The sequence below is a fragment of the Mastigoproctus giganteus genome, chromosome 13, assembly GCF_048544385.1.
Source record: "Mastigoproctus giganteus isolate SK-2022 chromosome 13, ASM4854438v1, whole genome shotgun sequence".
In the NCBI taxonomy this organism is placed as follows: domain Eukaryota; kingdom Metazoa; phylum Arthropoda; class Arachnida; order Uropygi; family Thelyphonidae; genus Mastigoproctus; species Mastigoproctus giganteus.
Genome location: NC_143587.1, coordinates 116,883,982 through 116,911,608, shown reverse-complemented (window position 1 = coordinate 116,911,608; position 27,627 = coordinate 116,883,982). Strand labels below are relative to the sequence as shown.

At 36.3% G+C, this 27,627-nt stretch overlaps 2 protein-coding genes across 2 annotated transcripts in view; one reads left to right on the top strand and one right to left on the bottom strand.

Moving 5' to 3' along the window:
* Positions 1–2,844, top strand: part of LOC150076387 (uncharacterized) — a 60,517-nt gene extending 57,673 nt beyond the window's left edge. Inside the window, exon 5 of the mRNA XM_090387095.1 lies at positions 1,683–2,844. Coding sequence (XP_090243221.1) covers positions 1,683–2,726 — 1,044 coding nt within the window. The 3' untranslated portion in view covers positions 2,727–2,844. The remainder of the gene's footprint in view (positions 1–1,682) is intronic.
* Positions 2,845–21,743: 18,899 nt separating this feature from the next.
* LOC150076386 (SCAN domain-containing protein 3-like) lies at positions 21,744–22,085 on the bottom strand. The gene has a single exon (XM_090387346.1). The coding sequence runs from the start codon at positions 22,083–22,085 to the stop codon at positions 21,744–21,746; it is 342 nt and encodes a 113-aa protein (XP_090243472.1).
* Positions 22,086–27,627: the final 5,542 nt, after the last annotated feature.

The following is a 27,627-nucleotide window of genomic DNA, read 5'->3' as shown; positions in this document are numbered from 1 at the left end:
GTTCCATCACAGATATGGAACAATATTTCACTTGTATTGTGCATGTGTTTTATCCACAAAATAAGTTCCCTGCTCATTTTTTCCATCATATCAGTGAATTAAGCTGAAGTCCTATTTTTCCCCATTAAGTTTTGGAGTTCTCAATTTTGAAAATTTAACTAGCTAGATGAATATTGGAGGGGAGAGTGTGGTATCTTTATGTGCTTTTAATAAGCATCTAGATGAATATTAAGTATGTAACCACACAGTTATAAATTCAAAGTTGTGTAAAATTAAGAAAAATATATACAAGAATAAAATAGAATGCATTTGCAGAGGTACAACAAACCCCCACTAATCTGTTACAGTTAATCTGGTTCAAAACATGAAAAATTTTGTTCACAGTTGAGTACTTAGGAAGGCAGATGAGTCACTCAGATTGTGTGCTGATTGATTGTGCGGAGAGAGATGGAACGTACGTTGTCTTGCATGTTGTTGACTCTGAGCCGGATGGATGTTATTACTTGTATCACTTCATTTGTACATAAGTTAACATATTTTATGTAATTATAGGTTCTAAAGAATTGAAGAGTGGAATAAAAAGAAAACACGTTACTTTTAACTATCATTAACAAGCTCAAAGTGATAGGAACAACTTGAAAATGGTGTTCTTGGAAAAAAAAAAAATTGCTGAAGAATTTGGTATTGGCCAACAGAATATGTCAGATATCAAAAACCAAAAAGAATGTATAAAGACATTTGCTTTAAAATTTTATGTGGGGAGTGATAAAAGCAGTATCAAATAGACAGACATTAAAAAAGCCAAAAGAAGTGTGCTGGAAGAAACTGTATTTAAGTGGTATTCATAGAAATGATCAAGTGGCAAAAATGTATTATCTTTTTTTTATAGTTTTTAGATAAAGGCCTTAAGGTGATTTTTATTTTATCAGCACTGCCTTATATCATTAATTTTTTCATTTATTTATGGTCTAAGTTTGTCTTTTAAGACTATCTTTTGCTTCATTAATCTGGATCTTCTCCCCCCCCAATTAATTTGGATTAGTGAGTGTTTTCTCATTTTTAATTTCATTAAAATTCATTTTTATTATGAGTGTATTAAAATTTACCAATTTCGATGTTGGATTCAAACTGGTTTCCCATAAAAGTGACACTGTCAGCACATGTTGCCGTGGTACCCTGAAAAATTATTCCCAAGTATATTAGAGGAAACATCACTTGGTGGAACAAGGGTATTTTTTTCAGAACAGCATACATGTTTATGATGGCTATGAGGTACCGTCACACCTTCAGACTGCTTTCCTACTTTTCCCTACATGATCATGTCTTTAGGCTGTGGAAGACATGAGGATGAGGTACACAAGCTACAACATTGCTCTGTAAAATTCTTTAAGACTAAGATCAACAAATTGCCACACCACAAGCAGCTTGCCCTGATGAGAGAAATAGGGCTTTTCTGAATAGTGCCACAAATTTGAACCACTCTCCTTCATATGGAAAGTTGGTTCTAATTAATTTGTTCTCATTGTGACATATCGAATTAGCTAAATTTGTTTAACTATCTCTAGTAGATGTATTAAACTGTTATCTGTGTTAACTGTATATAAAATATTGTATTGATAAAATATGATTTTGAAAAATTAATATATTTTTGTCTGTTGGACTTTTTTTTTTTTTTAATTTAGAGTGCTGGGGACTTGCAGGATGCAAAATCTGGATTAGAGCCAGATCCTGTGCAAGAAGGAGATATCCTGAGTAGCACTGGGTTAATCCCAACAAAAACTGCAGCTTTCATGGTAGCTTCCTCTAATCTCCATAATCATGCCACCCTTATTAGAGTTTTACCGGGTGGTGGTAGTGGTGCTGTATGTGATTCCTCAGATAATCAGAAAGATGATCTGAAGAGGAAATGCGACTCCAGCAATGACTTAATTGTTGAAACAGTTAATAATGGAGATCAAAATACTCTCATTATCAGAAGCCAGCATGCTGTTAAAATGGCAAAAGTTGAAAGACCCACTTCAGAAGTTTCCATGTTTGAAGAGGAGGAGGAGGAGGAGGAAGAAGAAGAAGAAACTATGAGTGGTACAGTTCCTAGTAAGAGTTCCAGTACTTTTTCTGTTACTTGTAATTTTGAGCAGCTACCTGCAAAAGATGTAGAAGATGGTTCTATTCCTAGTGAGGAATATTTATCTAACTGCAATGAAAATTCTTCAACATCATTCCAAAGTTCAGTTTCCAGCAGTGTATCTGAGACACCTGTGATGAATGGTGAATGTGAAGAAAATAGTCGGACAGCAGAAGTCCCAGCAAATTGTGAAAGCAGTCACCAGTCTAATATTGGTACTGATGACAATGCTAATATGTGTACATTAGTAGATTCTGGGTCTATAGAGCAATTGCCAGCCACTGGTTCACCTTTATCCAATTTATCTGATCAAGAAAATGACATTAGCAACAGTTCTGTGAAGCATGTTATAACTACTCGAGTGAATGGTGCCCATGTTTCACTCCTTCAGCCAAAAAATGATAATACCAATGCAAATTGCCTCAAATCTTCTATGCTTCCTCCTGATTTTTGGAAGAAACAAAATGCAGTAGTTGACCATGTTCTTATTACAGATGTAACTGCCAATCTAGTGACAGTCACAGTCCGAGAGTGCAGTACACATTTTGGCTTCTTCAGGGAAAGATCAGATGAAGTACTGAGCTTTGAACAGCATCTGTGAATTCTATTTATGTAATTCTGTATTAAATAACCTACCTATTTTCATATGTTTTGTAATAAGACTTTCTTGGAGATTAACTATCTCACAATGATAATTCTCCAGCATGTATACAATTGAAAAAAAAAAAAACAGAAAATTACTGTTTGTAGTATCTGTTGTAAAATATTTTGATATATTTATATAAGATCTGTAATGTTCACATAGTTACTATGCACTTGTTTTGTAAAGCACATAGTTGCATAGGTGAGAATATCGTTTTGGTGAGGAAGTACTTTTACGTTTTGAAGACATAATAGGAACATATGCTTTACGCATTTAAGCATACAAACATCAAAACTTATCCAAGATATAACATGAAATAAGTGGCCATTTGATATTTATCTACAGCATACTCCTTATGAGAAAATTGACCAAAGGTGCAGCTTGGGCAAGGATCATTATGCAGATCATAATGGTGATTGGTGTTTATAGTTGAGGAAATGGCTATCTATCACTAATGCATTTGGGTTTATTTATTGCAATTTTTTTTGTAAATTTCTCAGTTGTACTAAATAAACTGTTTTGGTGAGAACTTTGTCAAGTGTTAAATCATAATGAACACAATGATCCTGTGATTTATTGTTATGTAACACTGACACATTGTAATAAAGTTCAGTGTGTGTGTGTGTATATACACACACACACACAGTAAGACCCCCATATCTGCAGGATACATTCCAAGACCTACTCTGGATGGCTGAAACTGCGTTTATAAGCGAACGCCTGCTGACCCCATATATTCGTGATTTTCTTGTACATACATATGTATAATAAAGTTTACTTGATAAATTAAACACACAGTAAGACATTACCAACATTAAATACGGTAAAAATGAAGTACAGCAGACTCGATTTACCGAGATTGGATTAACCGGGACATTTCAAGACTCCACATTTAAAAACAAAATCTACTTGAAATCATAAAATTCAAGTAATTAACTAGAATAGGTATAAACAGATATTTTGCAAGTCATAAATAAGCGACAAGAACTGGAATTATAAGTTGTCAGTGGGAGATTAGTGTACCTATTACCTTGCAACCTCTGCTGTCTTCACACCTACCACTAAAAAAAAAAAAGTTTAATTTGATTTAGTGCATTGCGTTGATTGCTGTGTTCTGGCACACTGCAAAGGGACAAATTTTGTTTCGTTATGCATGTCAGAATTTTTTTTTTTTTTTTTTAATGGTAACTATTTTTTGTTTAGAAATTGCGAAAATGATGGGCAAATGCAGTTCTGCCTTCAAATTAAACTTGAAATTATTCAAAAGTTTGAAAACTGTGCATCCATTAAATCTCTAAAGAACCATTATAATGTTGGTGACCAAACCATACACGACATTGTAAAAAATAGAGAAGCTATTAGATTTAAAATCAAAATAAAGGGAATCATTGTATTGGACACACGAGTAGTACATGTTAAGTTTTGTTTTTTTCCCTATTAACTGCATGTAACTAAATCAGCAGATACAGGGGCACAACTGTATATCAGTTCCAGAGGTCACAAAGAAAAAAAGCTTCATCCATCTAAAGAGGGGTTTATACTCTTATTTTAAAGACCCTCTTAGGAGATGGCAGTAAATAGATATTATACTATGACATATCTTTATGATAAGTTGATCCTTGTCACCTGCTATTTGAATTTTGATGCCAGCCATAGTTCTACATAGAGATCTTCCATATATAGCTAACTGTGCCCAATGCTCAGCTTAAATTGATCTATGCAAGATTAGTCTAACCAACTGTTTGTCTGACTTTTGTTCAATATCATAACATTGAACTGGAACTTTTCTCTTGAGAACGAACAGTAAATTGTGGAAATACTTTGTATTCAGTGTTATACAAAGAACAGTGACAGTTACCCTGTTCCTTGCTTGCTAAGGTCAAAGGGTAAATGATCAATTTGAGATTGGTTCCTATTACAGAGGCTATCTTTAATAGAGATTTCATATCAGCATCTTGGTCTTTTCATATCATGGTCAGGCATTTCAGATGATCACAACATTGTCTGCCCTGCTTGGTTGTTAACAACTAATAAGCTTCTTGAGCTGTTTTAATTTACATCACTGACACCATATTCATGCCACAGTGTTAGAATATACAAAAAATTATACAGGGTGTTTTAAAATTGCACAGACGAAATGGTAGAGCTAAAAATAAGTTTCTATAAACATGTCTGAAAAGTCTTTATTCCTGAGATATTAAACAAATTACAAAGCTGTGAAAAGCACTTATAAGCACGCATACCAGCATTTACTTGAGTAGTGTTCTACTGTATGATCATACCAACTACTCTGTTATGAGTAACTGGTATGATAATACACTCGGATTAGTGGAGTCACTAGTTAAACTAGTGATTCCACTATTCATTATGCAGTCAGATATGAAATTCTCTGAGCAGTGCAGAGATGCAGCCAGAACTTTTGTCAATGATATACACAAACTTTGTTAGCAGGGATAAGTTACTCTGGGATGACTGTTACCCATACACAGTACCTTGCATTTATCAATGTTAAACTTCAACTGCCAGTTCTCAGACCTCTGATTCAATTTTCCTAGATCTTGCTGCAGTAGCTCAACCTGATTATTATCATTAACCACCCTTCTGACCTTTGTATCATCTACAACCATTAAGCCTGATTTACCTTCATCCATATCATTAATAAATATAAATATTGAAAACAACAATGGGCCCAGCACTGAACCCTGGGGGACTTCACAACAAACAGTGCCCACTGATAACCATTCTGTATTCTTCCACTTGGCATCCCCTTCCCTAAAGAATTTGTGTGAATGTAGATGCAAAGTACCTATTCAATTTGTCAGCAACCTGAGCAGAGTCATCAACAGTTAACCCATTGATATCAAGTGGCTTAATGCCACATTGTTCCAGTTTATACAGCAGTCTTTTTATGTGCAACAGTAGCAAAAGCCTTCCTGAAATCAAAGTATATGATATCAAAATTATTTTTTGCATCCAGTTCTTGGTCACTACATCATAGTAACCATAAGGTTGGTTAGACAAGACTGACCCTTAACAAATCCATGCTGTAACTTAACTGGATTCCTTTCCAGATGGTCCTGCATTACGTTAACTAGTGACTCCATTATTTTCCATAGAACAGATGCTAAGCTAACAGCTCTGTAAATTACTTGTCACCTTTTGATCCCCCCCCTTTATGAACTGTAGATACATTTGCACATTTCCACTCCCCTGAATCTAAGGATGTTCTCATAATCATGGCTAAAGGGTTGTTACCTCCTTTACTGCCTCTCTTAATATGACTGAATAGATCCCATCCACCCCAGTTGCCTTTTTTTTTATATTCAGCTTCAATTCCTCTTCCCGTTCAGTTATCATAAAATCATTTAGCTCAACATTGGAGTTTGATAAACTTCTGGCATCCTCTTCCCTAAAGAATTTGTGTGAATGTAGATGCAAAGTACCTATTCAATTTGTCAGCAACCTGAGCAGAGTCATCAATAGTTAACCCATTGATATCAAGTGGCGTAATGTGATTCAATCCCTTCCTTCTACTGTTAATATAAGCTTAGAATTTGTTGCTACTTTTCTTTGCCAGAGACTTCTCATAATCTGCCTTAGCTCACCAAACCTCTTTTGGCATTTGATTACAGACTAATTTATATCTACTATAGGCTTTTGCATCACTAGATAATTTATATGCACCCTATGCACTTTTCTCAGTAGTTCATCTGACAACCATTTAGGTCAGTATTTCATTGTTGGTATAAAAAGCCTAGTAGATTCTACTTAAAGCAAAATCCTTTACCTTTGACAGTAGTTGTGTTTAATTAAATTCCACATTGATACACTGTGATCGCTGCCACCCAGTGGGTCTTTTACCTGCAGATTCTTAATGCATGTAGAATCACTGCCCATTACCAGATCAAGTATATTGCTTCCTTTTTTTCACCTCTCTAACATGCTGCTGTAGAAAACAGTCGCCCAAGAAATCTACAAGTCTTTTTAGTGCATAAGTGACTAACCCACAAATTACAGTCAACATCTGGAAAGATAAAATACCCCATTATAAGATATTATGATTTGCTTGCCCACTCTATATAGCTGTTTGGTATAGTCATCAGGCCTATAGCACACCCCTACTTTAAATTTTGTTTTCCTAGTGCTTCACATGACTCAACATTGCACTCGTCCCCCCAGTCAACTGGATACACTACCTTATATTTAACATTCTTAACTAAGAGCACGACCTCTCCTATCCTTCCTTTATACATTGTACTCCTTATATTCAAATTTAGCATCACTTATGTCCGAGTGACACTGTCTTTGCTATTCCTACAATTTATGCATTTGATGACTTCATCAGTTCTTCAAAATCAAGTTTATTTACAAATGCTCCTGGCATTAATTGTACGTGTTCTTACTCTTAGTTACCCTTACACAGCCCATTTATTCACTTGTTCCGTGATGACTCACAGCAGTGCAAGAATCGCCTGCATCTCATTAATCTATTAGTTTGTGTAGCAGTTGTCTGACACACCTATCACTGCCTTGATAGCATCAGCAAATAATCTTGCACCCTTTCTGTTTACATGTATTCTGTCCCTGTAAAACATTCTCCCATTAACAATAGGGCTTGCAAACCGGTTTTATAAACCGGTTAAATCCAGTTTTCATATTGAGTTGTTAAAACCAAAGCCAAGCTTCTAAAACCGGATTCGAATATTTTTTTAGTTAGCCCTCGAATATAGTTTTTTGTTACGTACATTTTCTTTCGTTTGTCTGGATCCTTCAACTACTTTGTTTTAAACACGTTTTTTATTTTATTTTAAGGTACAAATCTCATGGGCAAGTGGCCCAAATCTAGGAGGGGTACCTTTTATCTTCCCACCTGTATCATGGCACGATTCAGGTGTACTCATTTACGACTGAGTGAGTCGGAGCAATAGCCTAAAAGAAAATGCTCAACATTTCTCCGTTCCATCTATCTTGTTCGCCAGGCAAGTTGTGGAACGCGCCTTATTGATGATTACCCACTAGAACAGATTCGCTGAATATTGCATCAAATTTCAATCGTAGAAAGTTTTTTGCTTCTGTATTCCTATTAAATTTGCGATCAAATGTTCTCCAAAAAGCAGCTTCACCAAATTTAGCTTTTATTTAATTTGGGGGGGGAATAAAAAATTTCTTTCGTTAAAATTTTTAAACTTGCCTCGTTTAGACTCTTCATTCATTGCTTGCCGGAGTGACGCATAGTATTGTGCCTTTGTTATCTTCAATATTTTTACTTAAAATTGTCGGTGATATAAATTCCTACTAATTAATATTTATTACTCTTAATATGTCTAAGATGAAATCAAATGTATGGAATTATTTTGCTCGAAAAAGCAAAGATGAAGCACAATGTTTGAAATTTCAGAAGATAATGAAGTCATCTGGAGGATCTACATCATCTTTAATATTGCATTTAAAGAAAATGCATCAGATTAACATTAAACAAGATAACAGTGAACCTTCTGTAAAAATGGTAACATTAGAAAACTTTATCGTTAAAAAAATTTATGGAAGAAGAGATTTCAAAATTAGCTGCTTTAGATGGGTTTTCTGTTAATTCAATTGCCAAGAGTGAGTTTATACAATCAAGCCTTCACCTTCAGAGAAATAAATACGATAAATTACCACCGGCCTCAGTGAATGGAATTAAAAATATGGTTCTGAATTATTATAAAACTAAAGAACTCATTCAGCATTTCAAAAATTCATTGGTTTTGTGTGCATGGTATCCATTGACGAATATACGTCTATACAAAATAAAATGTATATGAATGTAAATGTGCATTCAAAAGACAATCATTGGTCATTAGGTCTTATTGAGATTAATGGTTGGTTCCCTTGATAGCAGAACTGAGCAAATTGTGAATGGACACTTGAAGGAATTTGGTTTGAACTTGGATGAAGATATTGTTGCCTGCACCACCGATGGAGCAGCAATGATGATTAAGTTTGGCAAGAAAATTATGCCTAATCATCAACATTGTATATATCTGTCAGTTATAGATGTACTTTATGAAAAAGCAATCAATTATGGTGCCACAGTCTCTGAGTCTCCCAAAGACAATGAAGAAAATGAAAATAATGAAGAAAGTAGTGATGATGAAGAAGTTGAAGAAAGACAGCAAGGCATGCTTTATCAAACCAACTTTACCGATGAGCTCATTTATTTCTTCAATCCAATGGCCAAAATTGCACAAACTATTAACAAAGTCAGAAATATTTGCAAGCTTTTTCAAAAATCGCCTACCAAAGATGACATATTACAAAATTTTGTTAAAGCAAAATTTAATGGGAAAGAATATAAACTTATATTAGATTGAAAGACTAGATGGGATTAGCACATTCTATATGATTGAGAGATTTTTGAAATTGAAAAATTGCATTCCAAATGCTCTATGTGCAGTACTGTCAACTGAAGCTATGTCTGACGATGACTGGAAAACACTTGAATTGCTATGTGAAACTTAGTGACCAGTTGAAATGATTCTGAAGGCTACAACCTCAGACTTACTTAAAGCAGAGTTTTCAATAGAATTTCTGCTTGCTAAGCTTGATACAGCAGAAAACCCATTTGCTTTAAAGTTTCACCAAAGCCTTTTGCAGCATTACAGTGCAAGATGAAATTGCCAAACTGTGGCTTTGCTGAGCTATCTACACAACCCCAAAAAGTTTAGGAAAGAAGATTCAGGTTCAAGAACTTTTGATTTTCCAAGTAAGCAAGTATTGAAAAAGGATGCTGAAGAGATTTATCAGAGATTATTTGCAAAACATTCCGAAGGAGTCTTAGCGTTGAATGAAGAAACTGAAAATAAACGAACTGTTCTTTTAGAAGAAAACAAAGACTTGTCTAGTTCCGATGTTGGAGATACACTCATGCGAGAGTATGATAGTGTAATAAAGAGATTAACTGAATAGCCTTCAAAATATCCGAGTGAATTGGAAATCAGCAAAGAATTTAAAATTTTGGAGGCAATTAGCAGTAGAAATGAAAAGCTGGAGAAAGTTTATAGAGCACTGCTGACCATTAAACCAACAAGTGTCCAATCTGACAGTATTTTCGATCACTGATCTCTTTAACACAAAAATAAGGTCAAGTCTATCAGGAAAAATGCTTAATATACTGTGTTTTTTAAAGGATCATTTTTAGCAAAAAAGCTGAGCAATAAATAGTAATTTCCCCAAGCTGTTTTTTTTTTCACATTATTTTTATTTATTTATTATTATAGGGCTTATTATTTTTTTGTTTACTATACGAGAGGATAGTTTTTATTCAAAGGATTTGAATACAATTTGTAATTTTGTGTAATCAAGCTGGTTACTTTTTTGGAGCATTTTAATTTTTTATTTTTTTTACTATAAGAGGTGATAGATTTTGTTTAAAATATTTGATTATGATTTGTACAATTTACCCAAGATAAAATAAATACCTGTGTTATAAGCTTTTAATTATTTTCCCTAAGTCTGAGAAAATCGGTTTTAAGAGTAAACTTCGGTTAAACTCGGTTTTATGCAAGCCCTAGTTAACAATCATTAAACATGTATTCCCTCCTATCATGTCTGCACAAAATTTCAAACAATATCAAATTCAGTCCTAACTCAACTTTTTCTCAACATTGCCCTGTACTTGTTAATTCCTCAGATTGTCTACTCTTAACATCATTAGTGCCAACATGTACAATAATATCACCTTTTGTGCCCTTAAAAGATATCTGCCCTACAATGTTATCTACTTCTGTCCCTGGCAGACATACCGTGGTACTATTCCACTTATTTTCTCTTTCCTAACAACAGAGTCACTGACAATAACCACCTCCTGTGGGACCAGTGCATTCTGCCTTGGGGATTACTGCTGTTTTGCCTGATGCACAAGTGCGAGTTGGGTTCCCCATTTTAATTCCTTTGAGGGCATCTACCCTACTCAAACACCCATCAGAATGCTCAGTTGGTGTTATGTCTTTACACTCTCTGCACCAAACAGACAAAGAGAACACTTTGAACAGCTGCTTTAGCTCTTTTCCTTTTAGCAGTTTCAGTTAAGTGTTTTTGTTTTGTAATTTATGTTTAATATCTTGGAAATAAAGACTTCACATGTTTATAGGAATTTTTTTCTTATGTTTAGTTATAGAATATGCTGCTATATTTGTTCTGTACATTTTGAAACACCCTATACAGAAAAATTCAATTAATTTTTAAGATGAAGCTGTTTTATTGATATTTTTAACTGCCATTTTGTTCCTCTTTTCTAAGCTTATGATTTAAGTGGTTACTGGGTGTTGCATCTATGCAGGTGCAATTATACTCTTTATATTGAAGGTGCTGGATATTTGTAGTTTAGCACTAAAGTAGATCAATGCGATATTCTAAAGAAATTCTTTCCCTGTCTGTTAAACACTGGTATGAATCCTACAATTTAAAATAATGTTTCAGGATATGTTGTGCTACATAAAAATTTAGACAGTTTAGTAATAACTGCAATATTTTGGGACTTAGTCATTTCTGGGACTTAATCTTACTGTGGCACCAGTAATGGAATCCACATTTGTGATGTTGAAATAAGTAGGAAGATTAACAACCTTATCACAACTGGTAGAGGCCATCCCATGATCTGAGACAATAATGATGTTCACGCATCCAAGAAGATCTCTATCCTTCAAGCCTCTGATTAAATGATTAATTGCTATATCAATTCGCCTTAAGACTTGTGACCTCTTTAGAATCAGGGCCATATCTGTGAGCAGTATGATCTGGTTCGTTAATATGCTTCTCCTCTACTGCCTGGCTTGCCTCCAAGTGGTGAGTAACGGGCAGTGTGGGCCCCGCCAGGCAAGACAGCCAGATGAACAACTACACTTCATGAATCCTACACTTATACATGCACATTCTGACATTTACAGTGAACTGTATGCATTGCAGAGTTGGGGAAGATCCCCAGTACCACTTGACAATGAACACTACATTACTATGTGCGCAATTATTTTTAATATGCTTTTTACTGTATATACAGGTAATTCGACTTTACAAGTTACCGTATTTCCCCATGTATAAGACGCACCCTTTTTCGAAAAATTTGGGATCTAAAAACTGGGTGCATCTTATACAGTGGTTGTAGATTTTTTTACTTGCATTTCCCGCTTTTTCATGCTTGTTGGTTTTGTGCTCATTGTTTCGCACTTGTTACTGGTATATTAGGTTACGTTCTGCCCAGAAATGGCTCAAAAGATTTTCATACAGTGCTGAATTCAAGTTAAAAGTGATCCAGTTTGCAAAAGTGAATGTGTTTGGTCCTCCTCCAACTGAGAAAACAATCCGAAACTGGCTACGGGAGGAAGAAACCCTACTGAAAACACCACGGCAGAAGAAGGCCATGAGAGGCAAGTCAGCAAAATGGCCTGATTTAGAGAGGGAATTGAAGATATGAATTGAGGAGCAAAGGGCAATTGGAATTCCCGTGTCCACAAAGACGGTTCAGTATGAGGTAAGAAGAATTGCTGATGAAAAAGAAGTTACTGATTTCAAAGGAGGACACAGTTGGTGCTTCAAGTTCATGAAACGGAATGGACTAAGCATGCGTACATGCACCAGACTTGCCCAAAAGATGCCTAAAATCTATGAGCAGGTGGTCCTTGAATTTCATCGTTTTGTCATTCAATGTCGGAAGACACATCAGTTTAAGTTGGGATAGATTGCAAATATGGACGAAGTCCCCCTTCAATTTGATGTCCCAAGTAACAGAACTGTTGATAAGAAGGGGGTGAAAATTGGAACTGTGAAGACAAGTGGACATGAAAAGAGCCATTATACAGTTCTAGCTTGTTGTGCTAACGGAACCAAGCTGCCTATGCTGATTTTCAAATGCAAAACAATGCCAAAAGAAGACATTCCTCGAGGAGTGATTGTCCACGTTCATGACAAGGGTTGGATGGATCAGGATGGGATGAAGATCTGGTTTGAGAAAGTTTGGAGCAGGAGACCAGGTGGGCTCTTACGTAAACCTACCCTATTGGTGCTTGATCAGTTCAGGGCGCACACAACAAAAAATAAAGAAGATTGCTGCAGAGCAAAAAACAAAACTTGCCTTCATACCTGGAGGCTTGACATCCCAGCTCCAACCACTTGATGTCAGCATTAACAAACACTTCAAAGCTGCCATGAGAGATAATTTTCAAATTTCGGGCCCCAAAATAAAGGTGCGTCTTATACATGGGGAAATACGGTAATTCGTTCCTAGCGCGCGCGCTCATAAAACGGGAATTCATTTCCCATAGACATAAGACACAACAATGAAATTAGTTTATGTTTAAACAATGATTGATTTATCTAAAGAAATGAAAACGTAGCCTGTAAAATTAAGCAAATTGTAATAGAGAAATTATTTACAACTTACAAATGTTAAAGAATGTTTATTATTCATCATCATCAACTAAATGCACACTCGTAGATTACTCATTATTGGCTCGGCACTCGTTGGTTTGTTGCACAAGGAGGAATCTTATTCACAAATGCTTCAAGACACGTTTATTGCCAAGATATTCTCTTTTCTTTATAAATTTCAATAGCATGCATAAGCATTTTGAACAGAACGCACAAATTGCAACACGATTTGGGCGGAGAACAAGTTTACGAAGCTTAAAAAAAAAAAAAGGAATGAAAAGAAGATAATGAAAATTTGTTTTTTTATACGATTGAAGATTTCAGTAAAGGGGAAACACCTTTCACCATAATAAGGTAAAAAAAAAAAAAAAAAATCACACAATTCCAGCTACTGGTATTTTCGCAAACGCAAGAAGATCGAGTTTACTACCCGTTTATAATTGCTTGCACTAACGAAAAAGTCCAATAAATCGGAATGTGCAAATTGTTTTATGGTCGTGACCTCCAGAAATGTGCTTTAGAAAAATATCACAAAGACGTTAAAATTGATTCTTATAACGGAACATACGAAAACGATGAAAGTGCAGTGCATTATGATTTGAATCGGTAACTAATACAATTTACAAACCACGCTCACGACCTTTTATATGGACTTAAGGTCACGAGCGTGACCTTAAAAATTACATTTTAGAGAGATATAGCTTAGTTATACAGCGAAAATTTCAACTTCCGAGATCTTGAAACGAATTACCAAAAAACAATGTGTTATTGGGTTCACATTACGATGGTGTCTCTGGAACTGATTAATATCGAAACGTAGGGCACACTGTATTGTATAGCTATGAACTTGGTTTGGAATGCGGTATTTATGAATGTTTAACATTTATTTTTCGCAATTAGTGTTCATATTTTCGATTTTATTGATACTTGGGGGGGGGTGAAAACAACCTCTTGCTTTACTTGGGGAGTAAAGCAAGAACTGCCTGTATTTAAATTGTATACTGTGTAAATCATGAAGATGGTCAGTACAATGCCTCAATGATAACATATCAGAAGGCTTACATGCTTTTATTATTATTATTAGAGACTCCACTATGTCCCAGCTATAAAGTAGTTTCAAAAGAAACCCGCTTTGAAGTGATTGTAGAAATTGAGAATATTAAATCATTGAAATTGCCCCCACCTAGGAAGAATGAACAATTGACATATCAAGTTGATTTATATAGTAGAATCCATTAATGTCTGTTACTACCCTGTTGTAGGAATTATGAAAGTGTTATAAAATGCTTGTAAATGTTAATAAACAAACAAAACTGAATGACTATCTAAGAATCTACACAGCGTTATTCGCTCTGCCTGAGACTAATGCACTGCAGCCTCAGTCTAAGAGGACTTTAAAAATTCCTCCAGTCACTAACAGTTTGAACTAGGACCTCTCAAAATGAGTGACAGTTGAATGTATTAAAACTAAGCTACCACAGAGGATAGGTACACAGTTCCTTTATGGCATTGTATTCAATATTATATCATGTGATTCAGTGGATGATGAGCCATTTTTCTTACATCTAATATCAAACAAATAATTTTTTAGGTAAATTCTGAAGTGCAGAATTTGTAATTGCTTTCATTGGTAATTGCATAAAAACATCCTGCATTTTGCAAAACATTGGAATATTAGTTATGCTAACCAGGGTCACTGCTAAAAGATTATTCAAAGATGATTAGACTACTAAAAACATCACTGAATGGGTTTCTATTGAATTTATATTAAATTATGAAAATGATGAATATATTGGAAAGGTTCACTATCTTAAAACTGATAGTTATATATTGATTGATACACACACACACTATAATCAACTTAATTTGGTGCTAATTAAAGTTAGCAAACCTATAATTCCTCCATAAACCAATGTGAATAACCTTCACATTAACAGTTACAGATTCGGTAAGAACTATCTTACGTTTTTTTTTTTTTTTTTTATCCTCACCTTTTCCCATTATTATATGGGGTCAGCGTTTTTATTGTTTTGGCATGCAATTTTTACAGCCGGGTGCCCTTCCTGACGCCAACCCTCACCCTTTATGTGGGCTGGGAATATGCGGTGGTCATTCCCTGACCTGCCGCATCCTCCGTATTTGGTGGGTACGGGTTCGAACCCCGGTCTAATCAAGAAGCGTGTGCTGTGCACTACTGCTCCTGCCCACCTGGCTACGGAGGTGCCTCGGTAAGAACTATCTTACAGTTATCAAAAAAAATAATAATTTTGTTTCAAGCAAAGAAATGACAATCAAAAGAAAATTGACACCAACACTACAGTATTTTAGTTGTAAACACTGAAAATATTTTTGTTAGTTTGTCTGAAATACTGATTATGTAGCCGGTGGCCATTTTAGTTATGTATTGGTGAATATTTTGACCATTTAAGTATCAATAAGATCGTTTTTTTTAGCTCATTATTCTCAATGAAATTAATTGTTTATGGTTGTTATTCTTTTAACTTCAGAATGGAATTGTTTTAACCCCACTTTTTAATAGCTTTTTTGCATTCTAAAACCATTTTCTCTGTAGAATAGTGTCAAAATGACATCAAAGATATGGGTGCTGTTTGTATATAAACGAACAGTACATGTATATTTATTGTAATAATGATTATCCTTGATTCAAATTTTACATCTTAACAAACAGCAAAATAGGATTTATACTGTTCTGTTTTAAATATGCAGTACAGTTCCAAATTATAATAAAATTTAACTTGGCATTATCAAGCATGTCAGTTAAAGAAAGTCACTTGTTCTAGTTCAGTATAAGAGCTTTTTTTTTTTTTTTCTTTCTCTCTACTATTTGACCATGCTGTGATCTTGATAGGGATTTGAAGGCTTCACACAATGGTGAATATTCTCAAAAAATTCAGAAATTGAACTTCAGTTTAGCATTAACACTTTCTTTGTGATGTTTAAAATTACTTTCTTTTTTACCAATATTTATGATTCATAAATATTTTTTTAATTTAATAGGCCCTAATATTTATTATTTTAGTTTTGAAAAATATTCCTACCTAAAAACAGTTTTCCAAAGATACCATGGAGACCATGCAAAACCTAGTGTTTACAAGTTGCTCATTACTGGTCTAGTTGCAACTGCAAAAAAACATGAAAAATGTTAAAAATATTATATACACATTTTATTAGAGAGAGAGAGAGAGATAGAGAAGTAAAAAGGAATCACCAAGAAAGAGAAGAATGATGATATCCAGCTCAGGACTCTGGGTTTGCCAAGCCCATACTCACCAGATGTGAGCCCCTTTTTTTCCTTCAGTAAAAAAATATATTATTTGTAACTTATTTTTATTCACTGTATTACCCTTTTAACAATTGTTTGACCAAACTAGCACAAACTGGCTGAGAAATATCGCTGATTTACGATTCGTGCACCTGCCAGAAGTGAAATCAGCATTTGTTTTTCCGAAGTGGAGTACAGGTTTTATGATACAATATCACAGGTTAGTTTCCTAAATGACACAGAATTAGTTTCAAACGAATCTCAGTGTAGCAAAGAACACTAAACCGATAATCTGTCACCTGAATACTATTAGTACCATGCTGGTCTACAACTTCCACTTATGTACTCTTTGCTTGGCCCCAGGTGCCAAGCGTTCCGTGACCAAGTGATTTCTGTACGTTCCTCAAAGAGCCTTCAAGTGATAGATTATATTTTGTTTCAACTGTTTTCTTTATTTATTAATTAGTTTAGCTCTTTCTTTCTGGGCAAAGGTCCAGAAAGGAAAGTTGCTTTCTGTTTCTAATAGTACTAACTAACTTAGCCGCTTGGTCACCTTGTACCACTGCTCCTGCCTCTCCATGGTGGAGCCGGAAACCTAGGTGGTAAGCAAACCCCCAGGGCCAAAAGGAGCAAAACATTGCTTGTGACAATTTTCAACCGATTAGGACTGCAAATCCCAATCCGGGATTTGCATATACCCAATGATTCGTAAAATGCAAAGAGACTGAGGACGGATGGTCCACGAATGGAATACCCAGGTTTTCTCATTTTGCTAACTTACCAGTCCTTAGGTAATCTATCCCCATTTCTCATTCAGAAATGTCTTGAGAGCACAGCTGGCTCCCCAAAAATGCTACGACAACTGAAATCTGACAACCTGCTTGTTAAAACCATCAACTTCAAACACTGAGTCTCTACTTAGACTCACTTCATTTGGTGAAGTTCCATTTAAGGTGTCACCACACTTAATACATCCAAAGGTGCAATTTTCTGAATGGGACCTAATGAATGTCTCAGAAGAATAAATTGTTCAGGAACTGCAGGATCAGAAAGCAAAACGAATTATGATGGAAAAAGATGGTGAATTTTTTCCAACATTTAGTTCACCCAACTTACCTTCATTAGTGAAATCAGGGTATTTGCATTGTGGCATTCGCTCATATATTTTTAATCCAATAAGATGTTACAAGTGTCAGAAATTTGAACACTCAAACAGTCTGTCGAGGTGACTCCGTATGTCCTAACTGTGGATCAAAAGAGCATTCCCAAGCTGATCGTAATGCCCAGTCTCTGCTTTGCCCTAATTGTAAAGGCAATCATCCAGCTTTTTCTAAAAACTGTGAACAATGGAAATATGAGGGAAAAAAAGAGAGAAAAGAAAGTCTCATTCCCAGAAGCAAGAAAGCAATTACAACTACAGATACCTAGATGCATGTATGCTGAAGCCTCTAAAAAGTTTAATTCAGTATCAGTCCAAACTTATACATCAGTTCCACCAAACATCTCCATTTCTCAATGGAGATGTTTGCTGGAATCTTTGCTCTCTTCTGTATCACAGTTGTCAAAGCAACATATTTCAAGCAGGGCTAACAACCAGAGGTGTATTGCTAAAAAAAAAGTAGTACCGGAATGCTCGTTCTCCAGAAGGCCATATGATAACACCACATTGGCCGTACATTAACTGAATCAGACGGTTCATAGAACAACCAGTTCTAGCATTCAGCTCATGGCAAATCAAACTGCAGCGTTCGCATGCATATCTCATTCATTGGATCTCTTTATCTAACACGTACTTTAGTAAGAAACGTTCAAGTTTCATTGCAAAATTTAGATTTTTGTTTTTAAATAATAAAGAAATCTATTAATTTTAAAGATTACTATTAGTATATATTTTTAGTAGCAATGGATTAAACAGATACTCCCTCCCCTTTGATCATGCCATTGTTTCATAATATTAGGTGTATAAATTTAATGATTTTCTATTGTGACATTAAAAAAATATATATATATATATACTGGAACGTTGTTCCGACCCGAATACACCACTGCTAACACACCAGTCACTATACCACCTGCTGCCCATGCAGCTCCTGCAAGACCCATTCAAGCAGAGAAGCCAGATCCTGTTAACAACAGCCAGTTGACCCCATCCTTATGGATACCAATGAAATTCCCAGTCAAGATGAAACAGAAACCATTCTGGAGATTCATCCTCTGGATGAAATAGACACAAGACCAATTTTCCCAAAAAGATAAAATTAAAAGTGACCTCATCAAACAGACAGACTCAGCTCCTTCATCTAAATAATGAACAATGTTGTCCAATGGAATTGCAGAGGCTTTCGCAGCAATATTGATAATCCAGTTGGCATCTGTTTACAGGAGACGTACTGTATTTAATTCCTCAGGTGTCTCTCTTGACCAAAAATTACTCTTCCGACAAGATAGACCTGTTACAAATAAACCTCACGGTGGGGTTGCTATTCTCATAGATTCATGAGTCCCTTACAGATGTATTCCTTTGCAAACCTCTACTGAAGCAGTTACTATGCAAATAGCAATTGGAGTCACTATAACACTTGTTTCAATCTATCTGCTGCCCAGTCAGCCTTGTACTATTCACGAACTTGAAGATTTAATTCTGCAGTTGCCAATGCCTTTCTGTTTATTGGATGACTTCAATGGATACCATCCATTGTGGAGCTCTCCCAGTGAAGATGGATGAGGACAACTCATTGAAATGTTCAATGACAGGCAAAATTTAATCATCCTAAATACTGGTTCACCAACTTGCATCCATCTCCCAACAAGAGCAGTCTCCTCAATAGATCTATCTGCTCTCCGATCCTCTTTCCTTGTATTGAGCTCTTGATAATCCACTCAACAGTGACCACTAATCTGTAAAATTCAAATTCACACTCTGTAACTTTGGAAAATTGCATGAAATGGAAATTTTCCTAGGTTGATTGGGCAAAGTACAGTTATCATAAAATAAATTTTCTGTTTATACTCCGGCACGACAACCAAGTCAGTAGAGTTTACAATAAATCGTCAATACAAATATTTATCGTATTTAGTAGTCAAGGGCTTGAACCCCGGTCCACTCAAGGAACGCGTGCTATGCACCCTCTCTCCTGACCACTGGGCTACGTCAGGCCTAAATGTATCCTTTGATAATCAGATCATTGCATCTTGTCCAATTGACAGTCGCCAGCCGTATTACTAAACAAATCCTAGAAGCTGCAGCTATTGCCATCCTACAGTCACAGTCAAGCTCCCGTAGATCCATAAATTATTGGTGGGATGAGGATTGTAAGAGTGCCAAAAAAAGAAAATAAAAAAAAAACCGAGCTTGGAATATATTCCGCAAACATCCTACTAATCTTATAATTTATAAGAAACTGAGAAGGCTCGCCATATCAGGAAAAAAGCAAAAAAGGGACTCCTCGGTCCGATTTGCAAATTCAGTTAATAAAAATACAGATTCTAGAATAATATGGAGGAAAATAAAACAACTAAATGGCAAATTTCCTCTTTTATCCTCCCAATTTTCAACTGGAATGGGCAGGAGCTGTGTACTCCTGCAGAAATTGCAAATGCCATAGGATCTGTATTCTTACAATTGTCTGCCTCGACCGCATACGACCAGTCATTTCAGAAGATTAAAGCTTCAGATGTAAAATCTCGATTGAACTTCAAAACCACATCTTTGTTTATCATACAATCGGCAACATACTATGCTTGAACTTCAAGAAGCTATATACTGTATATCTCAAAGAACAGTGCTGCTGGTCCAGACAGAGTGTATTATATAATGTTTAAACACTTAGATAACAAATAGTTATCCTTGCTGCCGATTTCTACAATCGTATTTTTATTGAACATTCATTCCCCACATTCTGGCATCACTCCTATGTACTGGCAATTCCCAAACCAGGGAAAGATCACTATCCCTTCACAACTACAGACCTATTTCTCTTACCAGCTGCTTGAGTAAAACCCTGGAAAAAAATGGTACACCGCCGACTGACCTGGTATCTCGATTCCAAATATCTAATTTCTGATAATTTGGTTTCAGAAAAAAAAACAAAAAAAAACATCATCCCTCGATCTCATGGGCAAAGCTGAAACAAACATCACGAATGCATTTATCCGAAACGAGCATCTCGTTGTGGTATGTCTTGACATAAAGCCTTTCACACCATTTGGTGTTTTGGCATCCTGAAAAAATCTTCATTCCCTCGACTTGAGAGGCCACTTACCATATTTCATACAAAACTTCCTTCAGTATAGAACTTTTCAAGTCTGCTATCGGCAAGTCCTCTCACAAATCTATACGAGGAAGGAGTCCCACAAGGCTCAGTTCTACCTTATTTGCAATAAGAATAAATAATATAACCAAATGTATACCCAACCCTGTAAACCAGTCTTTCCAAACCTTTTTTTCGAATCGCGACCTCCTTTTATAAAAGCCAAGTAACCTGCGACCCCCGCCACATTTGCATAAAAAGGCATTTTTAATAGGGTAACGAAAACACATTAAAAACAGATTTTTCAGAATATAATTCTAACCTAATATTTAATGCAATGGTTGTACTTGCATCTGGGCAATCAGTTTCAAAATTTGCGGCTGAGTGTTTGTTAAAGCCAACCTCATGTCATCCTCGACATTCAGTCTGTTTCTTGCCTTTGTTTTGATATGAAAAAGCGTTGAAAATCTACTCTCGCAGAGATATATAGAGGCAAATGGAAGTAAAACTCAAAAGGCAAGCATGGTGACATTGGTGACATTTGAATATGACTAACACCAGAAATGAGTCAGCAATTTTTCATAAAACAAATTACGTGCTGAGGAATCGTTCCGCAGATCCACGAATTCATCTTGTACTTCATCGGGAATGCTGGCTACATTCAGGGAAGCAGAGAATAGGTGTCGTACCAGTGGAGTTTCTCCTTCTGTAAGCCCAGGGAAGTACTGCTGAAATTCCTTTTCAAGGGATTCAAGGTGCCCAGTAATCTCCTCCTTCAGATTCTCATCCAGTGCACCGCAGAGTTTTTCAAATATGGCAATGTTTCCAAGATTTACTTTCCGACGCCAGTTTTGCAGCTTGAATACAAATGCTTGAAGATTGTCTTGAAATTGGATAATGTGTGATTCAAGTTTAGCTTATTTAGCTGGTCTAAAATGTCTGCTAAGTAAGCAACTCTATTCTCCCAAGTTTCATCATTAAAGTAAGCCACAAGGTCATGTTTCCCTTGCACTTCCAGGAACAACTTGATTTCACCTTTTAACTCAAAGACAGACTGACATTTCCTTTTAACAACCAGCGTACAGCAATGTAGAAAAGAAGAACCTCGTGGTCAGAATTCATGTCTTTAGAGTTTTTAAACAGACGGGTGTTGAGGGCTCCAGATTTGATCAGAGAATCAAGTACCTCTTGAAGAGGAGCTGGAAGAGTCTTACTGGCAATCACGCAATGAATGCCCTTTGCTTGAGGAGCAAGTTCTTTTACTTTTGTCTGAAAGCCCAACTTTGACCCTAGCATAGCTGGTGCTCCATCTGTACAAACCCCACAGACGTTTTTCCACTGTAGTCCTCCAGTTTCAAAAAAGGTACTTATCTTCTCCATATCTTCACCTTTTGTAGTAGTTTCAAGTGCACTACAAAACAGGAACTCTTCTTTGAAGTCATCTGAATGAATATATTTTACGAAGGCAAGCAACTGAGAACATGAACTTACGTCCGTTGATTCATTAACTTGAAAAGAAAACAATGAAGAAACTTTGATTTCATTCAAAACCTGCTTTTTCACGTCTACAGACATATTTGAAATGTGCCTCTGATAGTGTTATTGGACAGAGATATTTGTCGCAACTTTATCTCGCTGGCTTCCCCAAGAATTAACTTCACCATCTTCAAAGGTGCAGGATTTGATGACCGTTTCTCCAATCGTGTAAGGTTTTTTTTTTTTTTTTTTTTTTTTTTTGGCAATTTCCAATGCGGCTTCATATGATGCTTGCATTACTGTTGTGCTCTGTTGCTGAAAACTTCCTGTAGGATCAAGTCTCTGACGTCTGAGACCCGTTTCATGGCGTCGAAAGAACTCCAAATCATTTTTAGTATGTTCTGAATGCTTTGTCTCTAAGTGAAGTTTCAGTTTTGAAGATTTCATAGATTCAGCACTGAGAACGATATTGCACAAAACGCATTATGGCTTCTGTATGCCATTGCTGATCAAGGTGGTAAAGCCAAATTTTAGATAGTCTTCTGAATATTTACGTTTTTTCTCCATGGATATGGATTTAGCACGGACTGATGACAACCTACTGATGCTCTTTAGATTTTAGAAAGTGCAAGCAGTAGCTAACCCGCGCTCGACAGCGAGTGGCTGGTTTCTATCATGGCGCCAACTAAAGGTGGTTGACTATTGGCGAACTAAGTTCGCGCCAGTTCATTAGACGGTCCATCGCGGACATTATTGAATTACATCATTGCAAACATGGCAGCGTCAGCAAAACATACGGGGTGATCTTCAACTGCTCTCGATTCTTCCCCAATTCCCCTGAAATGTACATTCATTAATCCACTCAAACACTTGTGTTTTACGCTAGAAATCATCTACAACAGTGGTTCCCAAACTACTGAGATCTACGAACCCTTCAAAAATGAAAAAAGGTTCGCGGACCCCCCCCCACACACAGAGAGAGAGAGAGAGAGAGAGAGAGAGAGAGAAAAAAACACATATGTTTCTCTCTGTGTATGTATATATGTATGAACACTGGGTTTTCTGAAAAGAAATGCAAAGTTTTATGTTTAAAACAACTCAACTTTATTCTTATTTTTACATAAAATAAGTACGTATTTACATTTAACAAAAACGCTACGCTCTGAAATCGAAACGGAAATTATGAAGAGTGATTGTGCGGATCAATTTGCGCCCAAATTACTTAAACTGCTGACCCACAGCTGATCTGAAATCTCCTATTCATAACTAACGTGGAAGGCATTTATTGAAGTTTGCGTCGAAGAACTTCACTTCTTTTCCTGAGTAATTTTTATTGATCTAAGTATATGCTGTGGCGGGTTCGTTTGTAATTCCTACGAAAAATCGCTTTACGATATATTTAATTCTGCCCCGGAGGTTACGAGAATACCAATTTGGAAAGGAGAATATAGGTTCGAAAATAACATCTTTATGCCTTTTGTAGAATGTTTGTTTATTATTTGGTTTTTAGGAGCATTAGCAACTAAGCCTTTTGTAGAAGCATCGACACCATTATCTATCAATTATATTAATTTCTAGCATCTTTAAGAAAGACTATTTCATGGATTCTATTATTAACTAACTATAAACGTGAACACAGAGCCGATTTAGAACAGGAAATCAGAGCGATCGCCGAGGATTCCGGCTTTCCACGGTCCTCACATCATCTGGTCATAATACAATACTAGATAATTAATGAAAGAGCATAAATATTGGTATGCTTGAATTATTTACGATACTAAAATCAGAAACATGAATATTTTAATATTTTAAGGCCCCGCAAATAATTTGAGCCGCGAAATCCCAATCTATCCTGCATGAACCTATAAACAAGGCCACACTTCCAGTCTTTGTTTTGCATGAAACTAGAATATTAAAATTCATTCAAATCTGAAAGATCTTATTTCCGCTTCATGTATTTGTTATTAAAATTATTTTAAAAATCGCCATTGTTTTTGGCAACGAAATTGTGGGAATCAAAATACTGTAACTGATTCGAACTAGTTCACTGGCAACTTGTGGAGCGAAAGAAGAGCAAGATTCCCACCAGCATATCCACATGTGGTACTAATAATTTGAAATGGCTATAAAGATTAGTTATCATCCCGTCCTCACTTCAGAAATTGTATGTTTTATCTAATAGCTCGAATTAGGACTGAAATGTACGTTTGCCGATAATTTTTTTCAATCTTTCTATTATATTCATCTTGAGCCTCGATTTGACATTTACGTTAGCATGGAAAATTAGTAATTAAAGTTAATTGGTAATTATAGTAAGCATCGCCCACCTCCAAATGAAAAATACACACTGTGCAACTTGTAATAATTTCGCGAAAGGTGTTTGTAAATTAAACGAATCTAGCAAATTTTTGTAATTAAAAAGATACAAATTTGTCTGTGTTCAGCATATATTGTTAAATTTTCTTGATTAAATACGCAGCTACATGTTAATTCTTGTGAGGTTTTTTTAAAACTGGCTGATAAATAAATGTGTGAAAAATCACCAGGAACAAACTATAGTGATATTCTGTCTCCCATTTTTTATCTTGTTACTATGGAAACTGCTAAATTACGATCCGAGTTCATCTTCCACTGCGGATAGACGAATAAGTTGTTTCCAGATCTTTGTAATACTACTCTTTAATCCCTGACATTTGACTTATTTTGACAGAAAATAATCGGGGTACGAGGAGCATGGGGGTGATGAAAAAATACAGTGGTGGAAAAAAAAATGAAAGAAATAAACGCAGTGGACAATATCCGTATCAACATTCCACGGTTGCAGAAATAAGGCTAGAGCTGTATCGATCTGTTGACTGCATTCGACAACTGATGTAACTGGCCGAGTCACCGAACACATTACCTGAAACGCAGACTACCTACAGCCATAGGGATACATGAGTAATCTTGATGAATGAAAAGTTTTTGATCCCGGAATAGCAGTTACAGTAGCACTAAATTATTCACAGCTATGAAGAATGCAAGAGTTTTGCTAACTACATCCCTTAACACGAGTACTGTGTGAGCGACAGTGAGAGAGAGAGAGAGAGAGAGTGAGAGAGAAAAAAGAAAAAAAATCACGTACATGCTTAAACTATAAGGGAAGCAAGCAAGAATAAGTTACAATCAAACGTAAATTTTCAGGATTCATCCGGCCTGTTCATACGGCATGATAAAATTATGATATAAATGGAGATATATATATATATAAGGCAACGAAAAGGGCAAAACAGGGGGTTCAGCAGTGCAATAAAAAAATATCATAATGCATCAATAATTAGTCAGCTAATAGGATCGACACCAATTTATTCATCACATTCGATATGATTTATATCAACAGGCCTTTCTACGTGATCAAGCAACTGTTTACAAGAGGCACTGTTGCACGAGAAAATGCAAGCATTTCAGTAACTTTCGAATTAGATGTCTTTCAAAATAAATTGTAACACTCGTAATAATGATTACAGTTAAGATTATTACTACATTTAATACCACGTGAAATTAATAATATAGTTTATTAAGCTATTCGCCTAAACTACTATACATTAAGGTGACGTTTCAGGCATTTACCGATTCCCATCATCTGACCAACTGCTGACAGGCTCCTCTTGCCAATGCTCCCAGAACCATGTGCCTAACTATATTAAATGAGTACTGTATTTTCCGCCATATAAGACGCACCCATAATTTAGCAAAGATTATTTAGGAAAAAAATAACATTTTTGTGGAATTGATTTATTTTATTGCACGTATCACATTACTTCTAATTCATCTTTAAAGTATGATAAGAAATTGGGACAATAAAAAAAAAAAAAAAAAAACAGATTTTTATTCATCTTCAAAACCCGGGAAATCCATCATAATTTATCCTTCTCTCTCCCACATATGCTGGGAGGGGAGTAAAGTAAAGTAAAGTGTATTTGTGTCCAACGGCACCAGGGGTTCTCCCCCATCTCTGCGTTGCTTTCATTGTGGGCGTAACAGTTCACTGTTACACCCACAATGAAAGATTTAAAAACACTTAAATCTCTGGCCTGAGATTTAAAAGTGTATGGATATTGTATTGTGTATCGTTGTTTTTCTGGCCATTTAGCCGCTAGACCTCTGCTGGGCCCAACGTTGCCCACACTTGGCCTCGTGGAGGCAGACCAGGTACACAGTAGTTGGAATTTTTTTTTTCATACGCTGGGAGATAGCATAGTGTGCATAGTGTTAGGGTCAGGCGCCACCTGTGATTTCTCACATCTGCGCCATATGTACGCTGTGAAGAAATACAGAACTACTGTAAATGCCAGAAAAGTGTTGTCTGTTGTATATGACATTTTGCGTTAGGTTCTGTTGGGTGTCCTGGCATTTGGCCGCAGGGCCCCTGGTGGGACCTCACGTTGCTCGCACACACCGCTAGGAGGTAGCCAGGCTGCCCATTATTCTCTGGCTGGTCTCCGCCAGGGTCGCCTGAGCGTCCTGGACGAAGACCAAGTTAAAAAAAAAAAAAAAAAAAAAAAAAAGAGAAGAGAAGAGAAGGCCTGGGGAACAAGAGGAAGAGGGATCTGAATGTGAGGAACAAGCTAAAGTGGACAGATAGAGAAGGCAGTCCACACGAGTAAGGAGAAATAGGGGATGGGTAGAGGGATCAAAAGTCGCAGGCGCCACTGTGCGAGTGCCAAACACTCTCTGGGAGTCAGCTTTTCAAGGAGTGCCAACCATGATGATGCCAGCATAGTATTTTAATCTTCAGTCTTACTCTTTTGTCAGTTGGGAAAATGCTATCCGACGCCAGTTTGTGTTTGCACTTGAAGGTCGTTGTTCTGAGCAGCTCTAAGTTCAGCAAACTTTGCCCGTCTGATGGTAAAGACAGCTTGTGCGTAACTCGTTAAGGCTTTGTATGTTGTTTCATTCTGAAGCAGGTATGTTTCATGGTTACGAGGGTTTTCCTGGATTTCAGTAAAAAATTTGAGCCTACAATCATCGTAAGCAGGGCACTCATACATGACATGCCCCCATGACTCCTCTTCGCCACAGTGGCAGAATGGATTGCTTTCAATTCCCATTGCTGTCAATTTTTGTTGAAAGGGCCCATGTCCTGTGATCAGGAATGTAACTTGCAGACCAGGTGAAAACCAGGAAGGAGACTTCGGGAAAGTCATGTCAATGGATGGGAGGAATCTTCTGGTAATTTCTCCTTTGGGCGTGGTTTCCCATGAATGCTGCCAAATTCCTTGAAGGTGTGTGAAGATACGTTTTCTTTCTTGTTTCAGGTCATTGGTAAGCTGCAGTTGAAGATTTAACAACTGTGTCGGAATTCCCTTCTTTAATATATGAAAAAGTCCCCTTTTAATCACCTCAAGATAGAGTGGCAAGCATCCAGTAATAACCTGTAGGGCAGGGGTGCTGACAGTGCGACATG

Excerpts from the sequence above, each read along its gene's own strand:
- LOC150076386 (XM_090387346.1), bottom strand. The coding sequence starts at position 22,085 with ATGGAGAAGATAAGTACCTTTTTTGAAACTGGAGGACTACAGTGGAAA.